Source organism: Hirundo rustica, chromosome 5 (assembly GCF_015227805.2).
Source record: "Hirundo rustica isolate bHirRus1 chromosome 5, bHirRus1.pri.v3, whole genome shotgun sequence".
Classification (NCBI taxonomy): domain Eukaryota; kingdom Metazoa; phylum Chordata; class Aves; order Passeriformes; family Hirundinidae; genus Hirundo; species Hirundo rustica.
Window position 1 is genome coordinate 16266776 of NC_053454.1, and position 19077 is coordinate 16285852.

The following is a 19077-nucleotide window of genomic DNA, read 5'->3' on the forward strand; positions in this document are numbered from 1 at the left end:
TTCTTCCTTCCTGAATACTGAGGATAATGCTTTGTTGATACAGTGCTCTTTTTTTTTTTTTGTATCAGATATCTTTTTTCTAAGAACTATTATAGCTGCTGAATATCTGCATAAAACTGATATTTATAATTTGATTTGGCAAAATAATTTAACATATCTTAAACATCCTCAAATTGCCTTATGGAAATATAAAACATTGAAATAGAGTTGAAGACAACATGGCATTATAAATATTAGTTTATGAATCCAGAGTTAAATATTTGAATGTCAGACAATTTGAAACATTTTATGTTTTTGTGTGGAAAAAATAATTTTGCCTTGGATTAAAAAGTTTGCCTTTTGTTTGCTTGCATAAAAGAAAGTCATGCTATTATCTAGTTTTGCTAGCATGTGTTTTTAATCTTGTGTCACTATTTTTCTTGCTCAGTTTTCTTCTGTTGTCTTTTATGAAAGAAAGGTACTTTCCTGGAGATAGTGACTTTGAAGTTCATGGGCGGGTTTTGAATTAATATGGTTTCTAAATGTTGAAATACGTTTCAAGACAAAGCAAAGCAGTGAGTTTTCGACTTTCTGTTCAGAGTGGTAAGTCAGTTAAGTGGATTGAACAAGCCGAACAACCTGAAGACTGTGATGAACTTCTGCAGTGGGAAACAATAGGTCATGTTCTCAAAAGCTGTAACCCCTGCTGTAAGCTAAGGACTCATCACTTACAAATAACCAACAAACACAGAGGACCTACAATAGTGGGTTTCAGGAAGATTATGGAGCTTCCAGCATGATGCAACTGTGAAAAAATATGATTGCTATCTTATGTGGCCATCAATAAATGTAGGGAAATACTGGTTATAGGAGGTTTTCATGTAATTCCTGCTGAAATAATTTTTATTAATTGAAGTTGCCAATGCTAAAATAGAAAGACAAACTTTCTAGTTGTACTGGTTTGAAAACAGGAATGCTCTATGATTGTGAAGGGAGGGTTGTGATATGTCCTCAGTAGGAGAGAATGGGACAGGAAGCTCTTCGCTTTTCTGTCTGCTGTGATGGAATCCACTTCATTCTGCTGCCTGCAGCACTGCACACAAATTGGCGAGGAAAATGTCTTTTTGAAGATTTAGCAGAATGCTCAAGAATTTGGCCTACTACAGTTCTTCCCTACAGTAAAATTCTATCATACCTCATTGGAAAAAATCGTTATGTTCAATTCTATGGTGTTCCAAAACATGCAAGTACTTGTGATTCTCAAAGTAGCTTTGTTACTTTGTTTAACTGACAGTTTATGAGTTTTTATTCAGGACTAGTCCCATCACTATATATTGGCAAAAAGAGGTTTGGCTACCAGAAGCCTGCATTTTTCTGCATGATCTTTTGTGTTTAAAAATTTATACAGCCACAGAAAGGAACTTTGGTAGTAAAAACAGCAGCATCATTGAAAATATTCTAGTGGCGCAGCAGTAGTTTAGAATGTAGGTGTCCTTATATATTGTAAGAAAATTAAAGTTAATAACTGCATTAGGATACAAATCTTTATCTGAGATACTCTTTTTATCTTAGTGTGCATTTTTAAGCTAAGAATCCTGAATTATGTCTTAAACTTGCATGAAACAGTTGATCTGCCCTTTAAAGTGTTTCTCTTTTCAGGAGATAATTAAAAAAATATACATATCATAAACACAGTAGCATTGCCACAAATTCAAAATCATTTCTGTGGCATATTTTTTTATTGTGATGGGGTAGATACTACAGATGTCTCCTCATGAGTTGTTCCCCCCCCCCCCCAAAAAAAAAAAAGCGCCATCAAACCCATAATCAGAAAACTTCATGATTCCTCTAAAATCACTCTGCAGAATGACCAATAACTTCATGGGATGAGTTGGGTGAATTCTAGCACAGCATTTATGTAACTAGATCAGGCTGTTGTACCTTTCCAGAATCTTTGATGAGGAGGGACAAACCCCAGCCTTCCATGTAGCCTTGGTCATTACTTAGAGAAGAAAGGTGTAGCGAGAATTTTACAAGTTGTATTTCATTTTTCAAAAAACTTAAGGAGACATTTGATAAGTGATAAGTATAGGAGGCTTCACTATTCAAACAGGAATTGAACTGTCTGTCAGGAGGTTGTAGCCAGGTATGATTCAATCTCTTTGCCAAGTAACAAGTGAGAAGATAAGAGGAAATGCCCTATAGTGACATCAGGAGAAGTTTAGATTGGATATGAGGAAAAAGTTCTTCACCAAAAATTTTTTTAAGCTCTGGAGCATCTGGCTGGGGAAAGAGATTGAGTCACTACAAACTAGAGGTATTCAAAAATGTGTAGATGTGTCACTAAGATACGTGATTGAGCAGTGGACTTGGGGGTGTCGGGTTTACAGTCAAACTTCATGATCTTAGAGGTCTTTTCCAACCTAATTGATTCTATGAGTCTATGAAGGTGATTAACTTAAGGTCCAGGAACCAAATACTTGTATATCTTTACTAAGAATTGTCATAAACAGAATTCCATATTTGTTCTAGTTTTGGACACCTGTTCTAGAAATAGCCCAGTAGCTGAGCATAATGTTAAAGATGTATCTCTTCCAAACTCATCTATGAGATAGGTGAAGGTACAAAGATAAAAGAAACCTATATAAGTGCAGTAATTGCATCAGTTTCAGTTTAAATTACTGAGCCTTTTTTTTTTTTTTTTTTAAACATGGAATGATTGATAACAATCCAAAACAATAGCTGTTTTAAAAGTAGTTAACAAATTTCACAGAATTTGACCTGATAAAGTATTTTATATTACTGAGTGGAGACTCACCATTCTCTCATTTCCACCAAATACCTTTCTTCTGAATCAGGAGTTGGAATATTTTGGAAACATATTACTGTATGCCTCTCAGTCTTTGCAGAGCAAGGGGAATGAGGTGTTAACTCAGATACTTTCTGAAGGAAAGTGTTTCCTTTAATGTTGATAATACCACTGTAACCTCCTGCAATATGTTAGCTCTAGAGTCTTCCTGATGTTTCGCAGAAGAAAGTTGCTTGATTCCATAAAATGCATCAATGGTGTTTTCTTTCTGGACATCTTAATAACATTCCCTGTATAGTTTCTGTAGAAGATAAAAGCAAAATGGGCAAGACATTATGAGAATTGACAACACAGGCAACCTGCCACACCCTTGTAGAAAAAAGAATAACAAACCCCGAGAAACATTTAGGCCTCACAAATGTAATTTATATCTAATTAGAATTACCCAGTTTCCAATTTGTTATGCCTTTCATCTTATAACTGAGAAGAGTGTGAATCTGTCTGTACTCTCATCTGAGGCAGTTGTAGGCAACAATAATTTCCCCCCTTTCCACCCTCTCTGAAGACTGAAAAAATGCAGTTCTTGCAGACCATCCCCAAGTGTCACCTACTTCAACCCTCTCATCTTGGTGGCCCTGTTTGGACTCTGTCTTCTACTGAGGAGGCGAACACCAGGCGCCATCTTACAAACTCAGAAGTCATTTCAAAAATGCCGGTGTCACTGGCTTCACTCTCACCAATGCAGCCCAGTTGTTTGTAAAGTATTAAGTTCTTCAGTAAAAGTGACAAAAATGAGGGAAGCTTCTGTTGTAGTTCTCCAGATTAGAAACCCAGTATCCATTATTCTGGCAGTTCAAATATAAAAAAGCAAAATAGCTGCAGTGTGTCAAAGTCTCCATTTTTCTATTCAAGGAAGTACTCTTGAATGACTTAAAGAGTGTACACTATAGCTACTGATTTGAGACCAGAGAAATTAGGGTGAAAATCTGGAAATACAATTCTGAAAGTTATCCCTAACTTGCTAATTTTTCAGGGCGAAAAGTACTCACCATAACATTAGATTCTTCAGAGAAAACAGTGGCACCCCCTTTTTAAAAAAATGAACAGACATTATCATATAAATGGGAAACTAAACACAGAATTTTTAATATACATGTTAACGAGCATTTCATAACCCTCCCTGGTGATAGAGTACTCACACTGGATGTGAAAGATTCTTCAAATTTTCCCAAACTCAGGAATTGTGTTCACATTTAAGATGGTAAGAAAATGCTTTAGGTGCCCAAATTGTAAGCTTGAATGGGGTTGTTTTTGAAGCTGGTTGAATTAGGAAGAAAAATAACTGAGTTACTAACAAATGTAAGGCGCCGCTGAAAGAACAACAGTGCAATGCTCTCCTTTTGAGTAGATTTTGGCTTTATGACTTTTCCATTTCAAATGCGTAAAATTTTGTAAGATTCCAATTTTCTCTTTTTCTGTGTAATCAATACTTGGCAGAGGATGGAAAGGAATATACCAATATTACGGTGGAATATAGCATTGCAATGCTAAATATATGCAATCTCAAATGCTACCAAAAATAGTAGGGCTCATTTTCATTGTGTCTTGTGCCCTGCTTTTCTTGTCATGCTCCTGGCCTTTTTTCAACTACTCTCTTCTTTGTGTTAATTTGGTTCCATTTTTTTCCAGCAAGTGGGGGAGACTGTAGCTGTCATGCCAGGGATAAAGGCGGCAGAGCAATGCAGTAGCTTCACACATTAAATTGCCTGGGAAAATGAAGCATTAGTGAAGAGGGAGGCATTCACAAGTATCCAATCTAAGTCCTTCCCATTACACTAAGCTTTGTCCAAAACTTGGATTGATATTACTTGTTGTTGCCCTTATGCATCTTTTATGCTGATTGTGAAACATTTAAAGCTGCCACTAAAGACTTAAATTAATTTTGTATTAATCTCTTTTTGGGAATGGTTGAACTTTTTTTAATTTCAATTATTACTTGTTGAAAAAGAGATTCGTGCTGAAGATGTTCTCATTACTTATTTCTTCTCAGATCATGCATAAAATTCCGCTGCAGTTGGAAGTAGAGTTGTACTATACTATATAGTTGTAATGGTACAAGTGCTGTTCTAAATGCATTGCTTGTCCAAGATATGCCTAAATAATCTAGAATTCGATATTTCTCATGCTTGTTCTTACTGGCATATCAATTGGACTGCTAGTCTATTCAGCCACCTGCATTTCAAGTTTACATAAAGAAGGATTTTCACAGGGTGTAGTGAACTATATTCTGTATATGCTTAAGATCTTTATTACAATAAGAAATAGCTCTGACAGCCTCTTGTTGTCAAGCAGGTTGGTGACTCTGTGGCCTTTGGGAAAAAAAACACCAACTTGTTCTTACTGACAGTTAAAATAAATACTATTTTTAAAGTTTTGGTTTCTTTTAAACAGTTATTTCTTATTAATGTGATAATATCTTTGAATCACATAACATACAGATTTTTCATTTTGTATGCATCCTCCATTTGATGACGTTCTTCTCTTTCATTTTTACTTTTTTTTAATTAATATTTTTTTCTCCTGTAAGATAATTCTGGGATTAACCAAATAGATTGCTAGACAATTTTTAGAGGATTGAGCAAATAAGCTATAAGTCTTTTAGCTTCTAAAACTTCTAGTTTGTTCAGCAAGTATGTGTTACTTGGCTGTAAATATTAATAGTCATGGCAAACAAGCAGTTCTTTGAAGTTTGATAAAAACAGAATAAATTCTAGCACTTTTTTTAAACATCATTTTTAACTAATTCCACTGAAATTACTGATTTGTCTTGAAACTGAGGAGTAAGAAATAGGAAGCATAGCTCCATTTTGTTGAAAAAAGCAAGTCTCAGACAGGACCATAAAGTGTCCTTAAAATGTGAAGAACAGGAGAGTAAAGCAGACAATTGTTTCAATTGTTCCAACTTTCAACTTTATAGTAATAGTAAAGGAGGTTTTCTCTGTCAAGAGTCAAATGACAGATTTTTCCTGTGTGGGGGTAGTAGCTTTTAAATGTATGCAACATCTTCTGTTAGTCATTGTATGTTCTTGTGGGATAACAAATTTTATTTTAAGATGTTTATCATTATCTGGTAGGCAACATATGCCAGACGGGAAGAAAACATAAGTTAGCAACAGGTTTCTACAGCATAAGATGTATCCACAAGAACAATAAATAAACAGCATTTTAAAGTAGGCATATTATTAGTTGAATGCTTATTATTCTTACTAGTTCTTATTGCTAAGCTCACATAAACATTGACATTTTAAGCAGCAGTAGATTAATTCGGTTAGATTATATACAAAATACCCAGGTAATGCTGCAGACACAGGTGCAAAATCCACTTAATTCTCTGTGATTATAGAGGGATTTTGAATGTGACAACTGGTATCTTATGAGCTTCACAGCAATGGCACTGCTGAAGCTTTGTGAATGTTGGAGGCAGAAAGGAACAGCAACTTCACAAATGCGTGGAGAGATCCCACATAGAAAGACCCAAAATGGAGATGGAGCAGGAGGAAAGATGATAAAGACAAATGGGAGAGGAGAAGGATGAGAATGGGCCAGAGTTGCTGGTCCATGTCTGGTCAGCTTCACTTCTCAGAGTGTTCTAATAATTTGAAAAGAAGAAAAGCAGTCTTGGGAGGGGGAATCTTTCTAAGATGGAATTATGGTTATTGGTATACTCAGTAGCTTAGTGGTGAGAAAGGTTTCATTATGGTATTGGAGATTTTGAGGTGTGTTTTTTAAAGCGATACTTAAACAATAGAACATAACTTTAAATTAGATAAATATGTACTTTTTAATTTCTAGTATTCTTGCTTGTTCCTTAAGTCATAGCTTAATACATGTTGTCAAGAACCAGTTTTATCAAAAAATATAATCCCATTGCTTCAGGATATCTGTAGAAGGACATCATGACCTAATGTTACACTGGTTGTGGAATATCGTCTAACATTCTGTTTGGGTCGTATATACAGTTTAGGTATCCTTACCCTTAACTTTTACTTTTACCATAAATTGCTACTCAAGTCAGTCACACAATCTTCAGAGTCATGTCCCTTTCATAGCTTATAAAAATAAATACAGGTATATATATCACACCAATTGTTCTTCATGGTGTGTGTCTAATCATTTTTATATCATGGTTGTAAGTGATGGAAAATAATCTAAAACATAAAGATGGTAGCATCTTTCAAAACCAGTAATTTTTAAAGCTAGGGAATATTTTTCCTCTCCCATCTGCAAACTTCCCTTCCTCAAACTGAAACCAATTCATTAGCTCAGTGAAGACAGAGTAATCTTTCTGGTAAGAAGGTTTAAACAGAAACAACTCACCCTTCACTAAGGTAGTGATCATGGTGACTCATTAAAGGAAGAAGTCCAAAAGTTTTCAGGATCACCACAACTGCTGCCAGTCTGGTGGAAGAAATCTGCCTTTCAGTTTGTGTAGATTTTCGCAAGAGCTTTCTCTGGTTTAAAAGATTTTCCTTTGTGTATAATACGGATGATTTAGAAGAAGCTGTGTCAGCACTGATTTATACATTGACAGTTAAGGATAATAAGATATGGGCAAACATACAGCTCACCCTTTTACAGATTAACCTACAGATTGCATTAGGCAAATTTGATGGCATTAAAAGATTTTTCCAATTTGTCTGGAAACAATTTCTCTTTTGTATTGTGTCAAGGGTAACGTTTCATGCCATTGTAGTAATTTAAATAGCTTTGATAAATTGTTTGAGAGGTTAGAGAATTGTACTGTGTGTATATTTTACCTCTTTAAAATAAAAAGGCTATTAGCTTAATTGTTAAATGAAATTCATTACTAAAAATTGGAGAAGCCTTAGAAAGTAGACCTAAATATTCCAACACTGCAGCACTGGTGTTGTAACATTGCACCAAAATGATTAAAGATCATATTCAGCAACCAATAGTTTGTATTTAGCTTTCAATGCACAGAAACACAGGCACTGTTACAATTATGACAATATTTTATTCCCTTGTAGTAGCAATTCAGATGAAACTAGAAGAACTTTATAGAAGTTGGTACATTACATTCAGCAGTGGGTGTGATGGTTTATTAATAAAGTAAAATGTTATCATAGATTCAGAAGAATCACAGAAAAGGCTTTAGTAAAAGTATCATTAGCCCTCCTAGCTAATATATAATTGAAGACAGAAGGGCAGAGTTCATTTGTATTTTGTTCATTTTCTTTATATTGTTCACACACATGTACTCATATATATTATTTGACACTGACAAGCTACCAGCTTAGAGAAGTTTTTAAAGTGAGATTTTTTTTATCATCTCTGCTTTGCAAGTCGTGCCCTGAAATACATAAGACAATTCAGCATTTATAAGGAAAGCTTTTATCAGTAGAGAAAGTGTGATTTTATATTTGCATGATCGTTAATTTAAGCGGACGTTTTTAATTGGGCTATACGTGCTGTATCAATGTTTTGAATTGAAAAGGTAATAATCACCTTCAGAGAAACTAATCTAAATCTTTCATAACTTAATGCTTAAGGATTAATAATGTATGGGATGGATTGCTGAGTTTTATGTCTAGAATTCAAGTGGTCCATTACAACACACTATCTGCATATAATTGCAGACAGCACAAAGTCTGTAGAAAACCAGATACTGAAGGTTACAGCAGAAACACTACTTTCATTTGAAGCAGAACTAAAGGAGATACGTAAACAGGTCTGTTAATGCCTCGGACACTGTTATTTCTACATGTAGACATATTCCAAGAGGTAATTACTCTAAATCCCCTGCATACCTGGGGGTAACACCTCCTACCTGCTCCAGGCATGCACACACGCAGGGAGACCCCTAAAACTGGTGTCTGTCCCTGGTCCCTGCCGCGGTGGGTGGAATTAACATGCAGCTGGGCTGCTCTGATAAATGGATTCTGTTAGGTCACCGAGGGGATGCGTGTGACATTAAGTGATTTACCGTCCTTTACCTTAATGAAATTGTTTCAGCGAGATGACGCTGAGAGCTTTTAATGGATAGCTTTTCTTGATGTAATGAAATTGCATTCCTTTGGCATTTAATATAAGGTGCAGTTATTATTTACTGGAGCTTTCCCAGCGCTGCTGTTTTGCGCAGACAGTTGAGAACAAAAAGGGATTTCTGTGGCAGCGTGCAGGCCAGCGCCGTGCGACAGCCTGGAGCGGGCAGCGATGGCCAGAGCCTTTCCCTTCGCCTGGCCTGCCTTTGCCACCCCTTCGGGAGGCTTCCCCTACACCTCGCCTTGCCAGCACGCCTCTCCCTTACAAATGCCCTCCTAATCTGTTTAACAGGCAACTGGATTACAACCAGATCAGCTGTATTGAAGATGGGGCGTTTAGGGCTCTGCGTGACCTGGAAGTGCTGTAAGTATTCCTTGTATCTCTTACTTGTAGCAAGAGCTCAGTGTCTGGGGAGCATGTCTAATGTAGCAGCTTATCTGCAAGCTGCAGCCTGGTGTCGGGATGGTCTAGTGAAAAGATGTCTTAAAATAATCCACTGCAATGTGCTATAAAATGGTAAGAGGATATGGACTGGCATAGATACTCCTTTACTCTCCAAGATAGCCATTAAACATAATAATAATAATAATAATAATAATAATAATAATAATAATAATAATAATAAGCCATTGGCAGATACTGTAAGAAAAGAATATATTTCATTTTTAAAAGGGGGAGGGCAGCAGTATTAATGAACCCAATTAATTTTGTATAATTATCCATTACTATTGTTGTGCTGAACATTTTAGGATTGCTTTTGTTGTATACTCAACATCAATCTGATCCTTCAGACTCAGTGTAAGGAGCAATATGCTCTATCTATTTGACAATCTGGATGTTTTCAAAGAGGCACTTTCTGGCAAACACTACTGCTATATGTTAAGATGTTTAGCATGTCCATGTTAATAGCTTCTTTTTAAAACATTTTATGTGCATAAATACATTTGTATGTATAGGTAAATATCTTTTTTAGTGTCACTGAGGTTTATTATTGCAACACTTTCTTTGCATACCTTTTTTTTCACTTTCTTCAAGTGGCTATCAGTGAGGTTAAAGGTAACAAAATTATCATCTGAGAATAGTTACTATAATGAGCAGAGTGCCTTAGTTCTCAAAGAATCTGAGGCACAGGATGCATTCCTGAAATATTTGCTCTGTCAGTCAAAGGGACACATTTTATTTGGATTTTCTTCATTAAGAGAAGTGGAAGAATTTGTGTATCAGTGAGTTGCTTCATGGTAAATTGAAACACACCTGAAAAATCACAATTTGAGGAGGGTGAGGATATGGGGTTTATTGTGTTTGGGGTTTTTTCTGTGTTTTGGTTTGGTTTGGTTTGGTTTTGTGTGTGTTTGGGGTTTTTTGGGCGCTTTTTTTTTTCTTTTTTTTTCTTTTTTAATATTCTGAAGAGCAGAAGCTTCTCTGGCAATAGATAGTATCTGCATGTCTAAGAAACCAAAGAGCATGTAAGTAGCTGGTGGTAAAGGTTTTTTTACTATTAAGCACTATTTGTTTTACTTATGAGTGAATAAAACTTGCAGCCAAATTTGATACTATTTTTTTATTTTGCAATCATAGAATAGCAAGCTTATTGTTAAGTGTCTGGTATAAAGCCATGTAAAATATAGTGTAGTTTCAATGCTACATCTCATTGTTAAGTTGATGATTAGCTGTCTGTCAGTAATTGTGATGTTCTCTGAAATTTTTATATTTTGAACTCTTATATGTGACAGAATATTTTTTCCAGTGATGGCTTAATCTGCTTGTTATGGTTTGGTTTTGGTTTTTTTAATTAATATGAGCCTTTCTTTACAAATGCAAGGATTAAGTGTTTATTAAAAAAATTAATATTTTCTGGATTTTTTAATGCTTGCAATTTTAGTGTTCTTAAAAGGTCATCCTTGCAGTTGAGGTCAGGGGTACAATTTTTACATTGATTTCAATGAGTGGAAAAAAGAGGAAAAAAACCTCTAAAATAATAGCCTGCAGAAAATTACGTAGGTAGAATTTTTGTGAATGAATATACATAGTCAGTTAGCATTGTTCAGATACATGGCTAAATGTTTGCTGTCTAGAATTAATGCAATAAAAATTATGTAAAGATTCATGACATTTTAAGAAATTGAGATAGATATTTCAAACACTACTGAAGATTTTGTATCTGATTAAGCTTCCTTTACAATATGGCTTAAAGAATGAGAACTACGTAGATCAGATCATACTGTATATGCACTTAGTAGCAAATAAGGCTATGCATGTTTTTTTTGATTTGGAGTCGATTATTCTAACTAAGCAGAGTAGGTGGATATGACTTCAAACTTCAAGTTTGAGGTAAAGCTTTCAAACAAATTGTAATCCTGTTTAGTAACAGTTGGAAGTGCTTACCAAAATAAAAAATCTTGGTTAAATAATTGTAGAATTTTAGATGCTATTAGTGTTAAAGAGGCAAAATAGCCTGAATATTCCTCCCCATGAATTTCTGTGAAATGTTAGCTTTCCTTTGTCTATTGTTTTGGTTTTTTTTTTTAAGGGAAATCTGCTGTATTTGGGAAGCAGACTATTGGGAAAATATAATGCTGGTGTTAAAAAAAAAGAGGAGTGTCTATAAAATGGAAGAAAAGTCAGTCATCACAGTCTTTGCTATAGTATGTAACACTTAGGTAAAAGTATTGAGCCAACTTTTTTTAATTACAGCTCTGTAATGATATTAAGCATTTTTTAATCATTACAGAGGAATGGCTATAACAATAATTTAATTCCATATGTATCCCTTACATCTATTCCTATATCTAATTTTCTTTACCCTGAAAAATTGCTCATACATACAAAATAGCAAGGCAAACATCAAACAGCTGAAACTGGAAATTAAAACGTGTAGATTCACCTTCTCTTAAATGGTATGGAAATATTGGCTGATTTTCCTTCCCTTCATTGAAAAGATGATTTTAAAATCTTGTGAGAAGTTATGCAGGAAGAATTGTGGGAGTCATCATTTACCATGTGGACATAGTAAAAACCTCTGCCACAATTTACTGACATTTATTCATTAAGATACCTTTTGTGGATGTATCCAGTACATTGGCCATTTTTTGTTGGTTTGTTTTTGTTATGTTTTGAAAAGGGGCACAGTTCTTCTATTTAGTTGTGGTTTTGGGGTTTTGTTTGGTTGGTTGGTTGGTTTTGGGTTTGGTTTTGTTTCCCCTATTATTTGTCTCTTTGTTTATGTATCCCTAAGAACACACAGGGGAGATCCCTTATGAATAGCAAAGGAAAGATTTAGTACATGGAATGAGTAAGGACACAAGGGTAAAATGCTGCACATTGCACCACTAATTAATTGCTTGGTTAATATAGAGAAATATGGCCTGTTCCTGGTCAGGGTGCTGTGATTTTACCTTTCAGTGTTTCAAGATCAGACAGTACTGAAAAAATTGTTCAAAATAGGTATGAATTATAGTTTGTGCTTTAAAAAAAAAAAAAAAAAAAAAAAAAAAGGGAAAAGGAAAATGCTTTTTTCAGTGAAGGTTATATTTTATTACTGTTATAGTTACATAGAGCTCATTATCCATTCTGCTCAGATGAGTAATCTGTAAATTCTGTTGTTTGCTTCCTTTTTTTTGGAGTCAAGCTTATTTGTATTTTATTTGCAGCCTAAAGACAGTATTTAACTGCAAGTTAATTCATAAAGTTTCTGAATCTTTACAAACTGCATGTACTGAGTATAATGGGCCTGTGTAGCCAAGAACTAGATAAGATTTGTTTCTAGTCACTATCTCAATTTCCCAAAACCTTGTCTAAAATTTAAATTACTAGTTTGCTAAAGTGTTATAATTCCTGACTCCTATCATCTTGGAAGCTCCCGTATTGTTCACCCAGCTCTGGATCATATATAGTAACTCATTCTGTATAAAACCTAAGCACAGCCCAGAGCTGATCTTTTCTAAAATTCTTTAAAAAAACCCCATTCAGCTCTTGTATCATCTGTCAAAAACCACTCTCTCAAAAGCTAGAAAGAGAAATCAGTATCGTAGAACCAAGATATTTTCTCCAAGGACACTCTTTTTTACCCCAGAATGTCATGTTTGGCTTGAATGCCATAGATGTTATCAATATTGGTGGAAGTTCCTTTTGAGTGAAATATAGGCTACTGTGATTTCTTACTTAGGACTGGTAATGGTAAAGCCATGGTATTTTGTTGGGGATTCAACAGGGAGGAAAAATACGACTAAAAGCAGGGAGTTTTTTCCTGATACCCATCCCTAAAAAGAGTACCTTGGCTTTCATGCTGTGCGTTTTTTAAATGTGAGAAAATTCATAAGATGCTAATATGCTTCTTCTTGGCTTTGCAGCACTCTCAACAATAACAACATCACTCGACTATCCGTGGCAAGTTTCAACCATATGCCCAAACTCAGAACATTGTGAGTAGTCCCACTGAAACTGGCTGCCATTATTATCAGTCCAGTAAATTTTTTTTTACCCCTATTAAGTTTTGTCAGGGATCTATAAATACATGTACAGGCAAAGCAAACATAAGCTCAAATAAAAAATATTGATGTCTTGTGAGGTTGACGAGTGAGAAGTCTGTGTGTGTGTCTGTGTAAGCTAATTCTGAAAGGCAAACCTAACAAGTGACCCCAAAACTATACCTGGGGCTTGGGAGATAAAGAAGAAGTTGGATCCTTTTCCATAATGTTTTTTAGGATATGAAATTAGTAAGTCTATCAAAACAGTTTCATGGCCGGTTCCCAAATGGGATTTCCATTGTGCTGTGTTCAGTCACAGAAAAGCTTCACGTTCTAACCAAAAAAAGATGAGGACAGGGGAATTCTTCTTATGTGTTACAGCTATACAGAGAAATAAATTGATGTTTTTTGAAAGTCAAAATTTTGTTTTACTTTGAGCTATTGAATGAGTCACATTTCATTTAGGAACATTGGAGATTCTTTGATTGACTGTCAGATGTGATAAATGGGAAATCTTTATGCTTTTATTACTGTAGTGCTAGCAGACCTAATTAAACTAAACTGGCTTGCCAACATTCTTTGTAACATAAAATTATAGCATCATCCAGTAGTGCTATTATAATTAAAGTTGTGTCAGCATTTACAATAAGTTCCCCATTTTTAGAGGTTATGACTTTGACAGGGGAACACTTCGGGCCTCTAAAACAAATCACAGTGAAAATACCGTGTATCCAAGTCATATGGGCTGGAATAATGTCTTTGTATATTTACACTGACTACAAATAAATCTAGATTGTGTTGACTGGCAAAACCAGGTTTAGTCCAGAGACTCACTTTTAAACAGATTTTCCAGTGAAGTGGGAATTAAGAATGAATGGAATCTTTCTATCAGAGCTCAAGAGTAACTGTTAGTGTTAAAGAATTACTTTTACAAAGAAAACCAACCTAGTTTCTTTTAGCCATGTTGAGTTGCACAACTGTTCTGAAATCAATAGGACTACTCACCTGGGTTAACATATGACTTGTAACTGAAGAAACTTTACACAGATGAGCAGTTTTGTTGATTTCATAACAGAATTGCAGCTATTGCTTGGAAAAATACGAGAGTACTTAAATAGGGCTGACCATAGGCTTTTGGTCATCTCAGGTAGACTTTGATAATAGAATTTCATCCTGTTCTTTCAGGCCCAATTCTTGAAAATGTGCAATCTGTAATTTTTTCGAACTTTCAAATGCAGTTTCTCTTTTAAACCATGAAATAGAGTTAATCAAATTAGCAATATTTACATTTTCTTTGGTTAGAATAATTAATTTTCTGAAAATATATTTTAGAAACAAAATAAACTGGACACACAGAGTCCTGGATTATAGCTGTAATGTCCCATTTACAGTCAGAATATGCTTGGATAACTATATTGATTTCAGTGGGATTACTTCTGGTTTGCGAGGTCTTCATACCTACAGCTGGCCACAGGTTGCACTGAATGAGTGTGCTATATTGTGAACTGTATTTGCAAAGCACTTACCTAAGAATTAGTACAGGAAAAAATATATTGCCTTTAATTTCTAGTCATTTATGGGGGAGAAAAATGTTGGTTAATATTTTAGTTTTTGTTGGTTACACATTTCATGTTGCTTTGCAGATTTGTTTTCTAATGGATTAGTTAAACTCTTTGCCTACATCCTGAATTTCCTGCACTTCCTTTCCAGTTACTTAGTTAGGATTGAGCACATCAGCTAAAAAGGACCAAAATGGCATATCTCTATTATGGATGATTCTGAGTAACAATTTGATTTGTAGCTGTGGACATCCTTTTTGGTAGTTTAAGAAAATGTAAGAGCCAGAGAAGAGTAATTTACCTTATTTAGTGAATACATTTGTGTGGTATTTTATCAATGGCAAAGTGGTTTTTGCCACTTGGCAAGGAGCCATGGTCTTTTGTCAGATCACACCAACAAAGAGACAACTTTCTTAATTCCATCACTTGTTTCCATTTGCTCTTTTAATTAATTTCAGGCATTGCTTAAAATACCCTAGCAGCCAAAAGCAGCTAATCCCCCTTTCTGCTATTAAACAACTAGAGAGGAAATCAGAAAAGTGATGTGAAAGAAGGTGCTTTATATTGATTATTACTCTATCATGTTCAGCAGAAAATGAGTATGACCTGTTAAAGGGATCTTTCAGGCTGTTTCTATAGAGACTAATAATGGCCAGACTTACAGAAACGAAATCTTTTATTAACCCTTTATTTCTGACATTAGAGTATTACCACTCTAGGGCAATTTTCTTGAGATATTTTTGTCTTATTCACTATTTATGGAGATCTGAACTAAAGAGTCCCTTGTCATCTTTCAAGCATTTGTATATTCTTTCTTTTAGACAAGAAACAGGAAACTATAGAAAAGTAAATTTATTAGGAAGCCTTCTTTTTTCTTCCAGTTACTTAGACCACAAATAAAAAGTAATTTTGCTGCTTGCGTAGTTTTATTTATTAACTTGTAAATCCCAGACTTTCAAAGAAATATGTAAAAAAGTTCCTCTTTAACGGTTTTATTAATAAATTGCCATAGTTGCTTGCTGAAGGGAGGGCTGGGCAAACTGGCTGCTCTTCTGTTTGTTCTCCCTAACTGGGAGCATTGCCATGTTTCGTTCCATGCAGCCGCCTCCACTCCAACAACCTGTACTGCGACTGCCACCTGGCCTGGCTGTCGGACTGGCTGCGGCAGCGCCCACGGGTGGGGCTCTACACGCAGTGCATGGGGCCCTCACACCTCCGTGGGCACAACGTGGCCGAGGTGCAGAAGCGGGAGTTTGTCTGCAGCGGTAAGAGAAACGGGCTCACCCAGCCTCTCCTGCCCTGAGCCACACATACTGACACCTCAGGGCTGACTGCTAGCGCTGCACGCTGACTTTTGTTAGCTGTTTGCATGATCCAAGCATGAGTGCTTATTAAGAAAAGCCTAATTGTTTTTATTGGTAATTGTGGGGTGCTCGCGTCCTTGAAAATTTTGCATTCACATAGATTCTATAGCCTTCTAGAAGTGTAATTGTGGGGGAGAGATACAGGAAATTAAATAAAAGGTGTACTGATTGAGAACATAAACCCATTAGTAATAAGGATTTTTTTAAAAAAAACTTTAGAGGTATATACTTGTTATTTTCTGACTTTTAAATATTACTCTGAATCCTTAAGTAACTTTCTGAATTTTTATTGTTATGCTTTAATGCATAAGGTTATTATTTGATGTGACATAATGAAATGACTAACAATTCATTACTAATCACATTTTCTCTATTCAATTTTTTCCTTTATTTGTATCTTCTAGATGAGGAAGAAGGCAAGTTTATCTTTTTTATTTAAATATTTTTACATTCAGATTGAAAAATTTCTGTAAAATTTGTCTAATGTTTCAAGTTTTGCTGAGAACATTAAAAACCAACTGCAATATTGCTGTCTTTTCAGTGGTTCAGCAGGGTTTCTCTTACTGGTTGGTTTTCTGTAAACCCCCAGAAGCCTATTGCCAAAAATTTGTACAGATTTATGTTTCTTAAAGAGTTTTATGGAGAGCACCATGTTCTGTCCTTATTAAAGAGCCTCTGACATCAAAGTGTAACGCACTGCTGTCTTTACACAGCAAATGCTAACAGTATTCTTGCCACTAATTCTGCCTTTATGTACATTTAAAAGGGCTCCTAACAAGAAAATTTCATTTATCTTACATGTAAATGTTATGGCTGCAGAGCCTGGGTGTCAAGAATGGTTTTATAACTTGATCATTATAATGCTGATTATTAGCAAGGGGAATAACCATGTTTTTTCTCTGAATCACTGTATTTTGTTCAGTAAAGGTAGGTGAAACATTTCCTTACTGGGAATATAAAAAGTTTCGTAGCACTAACATAAATGTGAAATCCAATTATTATATTGCAAAATTCTGTCCCATAGAATCATAGAATGGTTTGGCTTGGAAGAGACCTTAAAGATCATCTTCCAATTCTCCTGCCATGGGCCAGGACACCTTCCACCAGACTCAACTGCTCAAAGCCCCATCCAACCTGGCCTCAAAATCTTCTCAGCAATTTAGAACTTGGACAGATATTACATGAAGTTTTAAGTGGGAACAGCACTGGATACAACTTAAATTATCAGTGTACCTTTCCTATATTAATATATGATATCAAATATTGTGAGAGAGATCTTAAGTGAAATTGTGGTTTCATAGTCAAGAAGTTGTTTCTTTTTTTTCCTTGAGAATATCAAAATAGTCTCTAGATTTTTCTAACTTAATGGAAAAAGAAAGAAAAGGGTGTTGTGCCTTTCTCATCCCTTTTATGTCTTTCTGTATCATTACAAAACAAATGCACTGCATCATTAAATTGATAGAAGAATGAGTGTATTAGTGTATTATAAAATGTGCAGTCTGTCTATTTTCAGGAAAATAATAATAAGGTTTTTAATTTCTAAAACATACCTAAATATGAAATTATTAATTTCAAATGCAATTAAAATTTTTGACTTTAACATAAAACACTAAGAAATCAGGGGAGAACTTATGCAACCTAGCCACCTGAGTTAGCAAGAATGGCAGACTGCGGGAGGAAGAAATGTCATGAAATGAATTTTTAAAAATCTCCAAAATTGTCTATAAGCAATACATAACTGAAGGACCATATTCAAATAAATATTGCAGAACAGAACAAAACTGACAGGTCACATTCAGTGCTCATAACAAAGTTTATTCATTTCTCTTGACATGCATTTTTAATACTGTACAACATCCCAAAAACTAAATAAATCAGTAATTAGTTTTTAACAGCATTAAAGAAATAAAATTTATCTGAAAAATGGATCACAGTCTTCTTAAACGAGATGATTTTGAATTGCTGTTGCTAAAGAAGTTGAAAAATTGTGTAGTGCTGTCACAGTAATTGAGCCTTTATCTTTCACCTTTCTGGGTTGTATCAGCGCGTTAGTATTAACTGTGTGTTTAAATAAATGCAGTTTGAAAGTACTGATAGGCTACAATGCTTATTTTAGAAGTTCTGCCTTAAATTTTTCAGGTAAGTGTAAAATGTTGTGCTTTCCTTTGCAGGTCACCAGTCCTTTATGGCTCCATCCTGTAGTGTCTTGCACTGCCCTGCTGCCTGCACTTGTAGTAACAACATTGTGGACTGCCGTGGGAAAGGCCTTACTGAGATCCCAACAAACCTTCCAGAAACCATCACTGAAATGTGCGTAATGTGACTTTTCTTCCATTAACTTACAGAAAACACTTTTTCTTTATGTATTAATTTTTGTTATTTGCATAAAATAATGCATTATATAGGGAAAGAATTTTGGTATATACCTTCAACCTCAGATATAAAAACAAATATGCAGCTGTATGAAAGCATTTAAGACATTTGTGCTGTCTTATGAGTGGTTTTTGTAAGTGCTACTCATATTTCATGAGTAAACTGAATTCTGAATTGGTTTAAAAAGAGTTTGGGAATCCTTGCTCTCCTATAAGTGAATGAGTCTTCTTTTCACTGCAGACTCTAAAGCCTGTTGCCTTCAGAGCTGCTTTCTGTGCTGGTTTCAGCTGAGATAGGATTAGTTTTCTTCACAGTAGCTGGTATGAGGTCATGTTTTCGGTTTGAAAATAGTTGATAAAACAGAGTTCTTTTCTGTACTGCTGAGCAGTGCTTACACAGAACCAAGGCCTTTTCTCCTTCTCACCCAACTCCACCAGAGGAGGCTGGACATAAAAATGAGTTGG

The 19077-nt window shown here is 35.1% G+C and overlaps 1 protein-coding gene across 1 annotated transcript in view; it reads left to right on the plus strand.

The window, feature by feature from the left end:
* SLIT2 (slit guidance ligand 2) overlaps positions 1-19077 on the plus strand; it is a 241465-nt gene that overhangs the window by 151698 nt on the left and 70690 nt on the right. The window contains exons 6-9 of the mRNA XM_058420666.1: positions 9143-9214; positions 13201-13272; positions 15978-16141; positions 18412-18550. Coding sequence (XP_058276649.1) covers positions 9143-9214; positions 13201-13272; positions 15978-16141; positions 18412-18550 — 447 coding nt within the window. The remainder of the gene's footprint in view (positions 1-9142; positions 9215-13200; positions 13273-15977; positions 16142-18411; positions 18551-19077) is intronic.